The sequence below is a fragment of the Octodon degus genome, unplaced genomic scaffold, assembly GCF_000260255.1.
Source record: "Octodon degus isolate 3935 unplaced genomic scaffold, OctDeg1.0 scaffold00021, whole genome shotgun sequence".
Lineage (NCBI taxonomy): Eukaryota > Metazoa > Chordata > Mammalia > Rodentia > Octodontidae > Octodon > Octodon degus.
The window spans coordinates 7,468,454-7,470,616 of NW_004524597.1; the positions used below are offsets into that span (position 1 = coordinate 7,468,454).

The window sequence follows — 2,163 nt, forward strand, 5'->3', positions numbered from 1 at the left end:
TATATATAAATTCCACAATACCTCCCCCTCTTTTAGGTGTTTGGAGTAGTTTATAGAAGAGGAAGAAAGAATGGGTGCAAATATGACATGAGAACAACCACCCATCAGAGAGGCAGGCATCACTGGGCTCCCTGCCCTAAGCCAGCTCATGAGGAAGAAGGATGCCCCTACAACAGAATGACTTCACCCTGTCTCCAGGGAGGTGCTGACCATTTCCTCATGGGAGCTGGTCAGTGATGTTTATCTATCTGCCCGGTGGGAGCCAGGTTTACTGACCAAATTTAGCTCTAGGACACAATACCCACTTGGCCCCAGGCTTTGAGCAGGGCTCCTGGGCAAAGATGTTTCCTCTTGCCTGCCTCATGGAGCCTTCTGTCTGTCTTCAGGGTGCAGCTATCTCACAAGAGATGTATACTCAGGTCACCTGAGCCTCAGAAATGCACCAGGAATTCACTTCACAGGGCAGCACATTCCAGATCCTTGTGTAGGATGGCCACACCCAGATTCCAAATGAGAGGCTCAGCAGCACTGGCTCCTCCTGCGGGCCTTTACCCCCTTCTCAAGCATGTCTCCCATGTAACCTTGAGCTGAGGTGCTGTTAGGTAGGGATGTAGGCTGCTTCGTGCATTTGTGCATGACATACTTTGTCCCTGGTTTCTTCATAGGAAGCCTAGTTCCGTGACTATCCTTGTTCCTCTTTGGGAGCAGTTACAATGTAGGAAGACTGCATGATTTACTTTGAGCAGTGGCTTTTTTGTAAAGGCAGCTCTAGACCCATACTCATGAATTCTCCAAAGGCTGCCATTTGGCTTCTGAGCCTCCTCTCATTCTGCCTGTTCTGTTCATCTCCTGATGCCGTCTCTGGTGCCTCATGCACTGTGGCTTTGCTGGACTGTCTATCCTCCACAACACAGTCCATGGTCTTGGTCCTCTGCCTGGGACATTAATCCTTGTGACTCCTGGCCACTGATCTTAATGTATTAGAGTTGCACAGAGAAACAGAACTAGTAAGATAGATAAAAAAGACAGATCTCTAGTTACCTGCCTGCCTGCCTGCCTACCATCAGCTATTGATTTATTTTAAGGATGTGATTGTGGGGACTAGCCAGTTCTAAATCTATGAGGCAGTGCAGCAGACTGGAGCTCATTCCCAAGTCTGAAGGCTGTCTGGAGGCCAAATATCTTTTGCAGAGAATCTCAGTCTTTTCTCTTAAGGGCTTTAACTGATTAGATAAGGCTCACCTGTATTATCCAGAGTGACTTATTTACTCATTCTACTGATTTAAATTTAATCACATCTAAAATGTATTCCTTAGCAGTATCTAGATTGATGTTTGATCAAATAACTGAGTTCTCTAGCCTGGCCAAGTTGACACATATACTTAACCTTCAGGGTTTGCCTCCAGTATGGCTGGTTCAGACTAGCTGGAATTAATTGAGTATTTACTACATAGCAGGTATTGTGTTAAGTGCTTCTTTGGCTCATTTGATGTAATACTTAGTAATAGTCCTGTGGTGTAGGTTTTAACTTGATCCTTGGTCTGCAGAGGTGAGGTTAAGAGAGCCTGAGTAACTAGTCCAAGGTTGCACAGCAAGCTGAGAAACTGGGGCTTAAGGGCAGGTGATCCCACTGCAGCATCCACTGCCTAGCTGTACACAGTTCTGTTGCTTCTCCCAGAGTCTGCATGGACTCTACCCACATCCCTACTAAGACACTGTTATAACTTGCTGGTCTTTGAGGCACTTCCCATTGTCTGCTCATGTCTTATTCCCTTTCCTTATGTGTTGGGAGAAGATAATGGTTTTTTTTTTTTTTTAAATGAATGTAGTCCAGGATTGTGTGTGGCTAGTCATCTCTGACTTGTCCCTGTTATGTTCTCATCCTGGCTGCCAGGCAGTCCTACACGGCCATTGGCTCTGGCTGCGCACTGTGACCACAGGCTCCAGAGCACTTTCAGCCTCAGCTGATAACAAATTGGGAGGAAGCCCGGCTCTGGTCTGAGGGGTCAAATAAGGTTAGCCCCAACAGGGCACTGTGGCCTGGCTACAGAGGAGGCCATTAATACAGTCTCTGCCTTCTCAGGATACTTAAGTAGCCCAGGAATGTGATTTTAGCCTTGTCCTAGCAACGCTTCCCTAAACTCTCCAGGCTTAGCTTTCTTT

The 2,163-nt window shown here is 46.7% G+C and overlaps 1 protein-coding gene across 1 annotated transcript in view; it reads right to left on the reverse strand.

The window, feature by feature from the left end:
- LOC101583982 (poly(rC)-binding protein 2-like) overlaps positions 1-919 on the reverse strand; it is a 23,064-nt gene extending 22,145 nt beyond the window's left edge. The window contains 1 exon segment of the mRNA XM_023711399.1: positions 738-919. Within this exon segment, the coding sequence (XP_023567167.1) occupies positions 738-919 (182 nt within the window).
- Between the last annotated feature and the right edge of the window lie 1,244 nt (positions 920-2,163).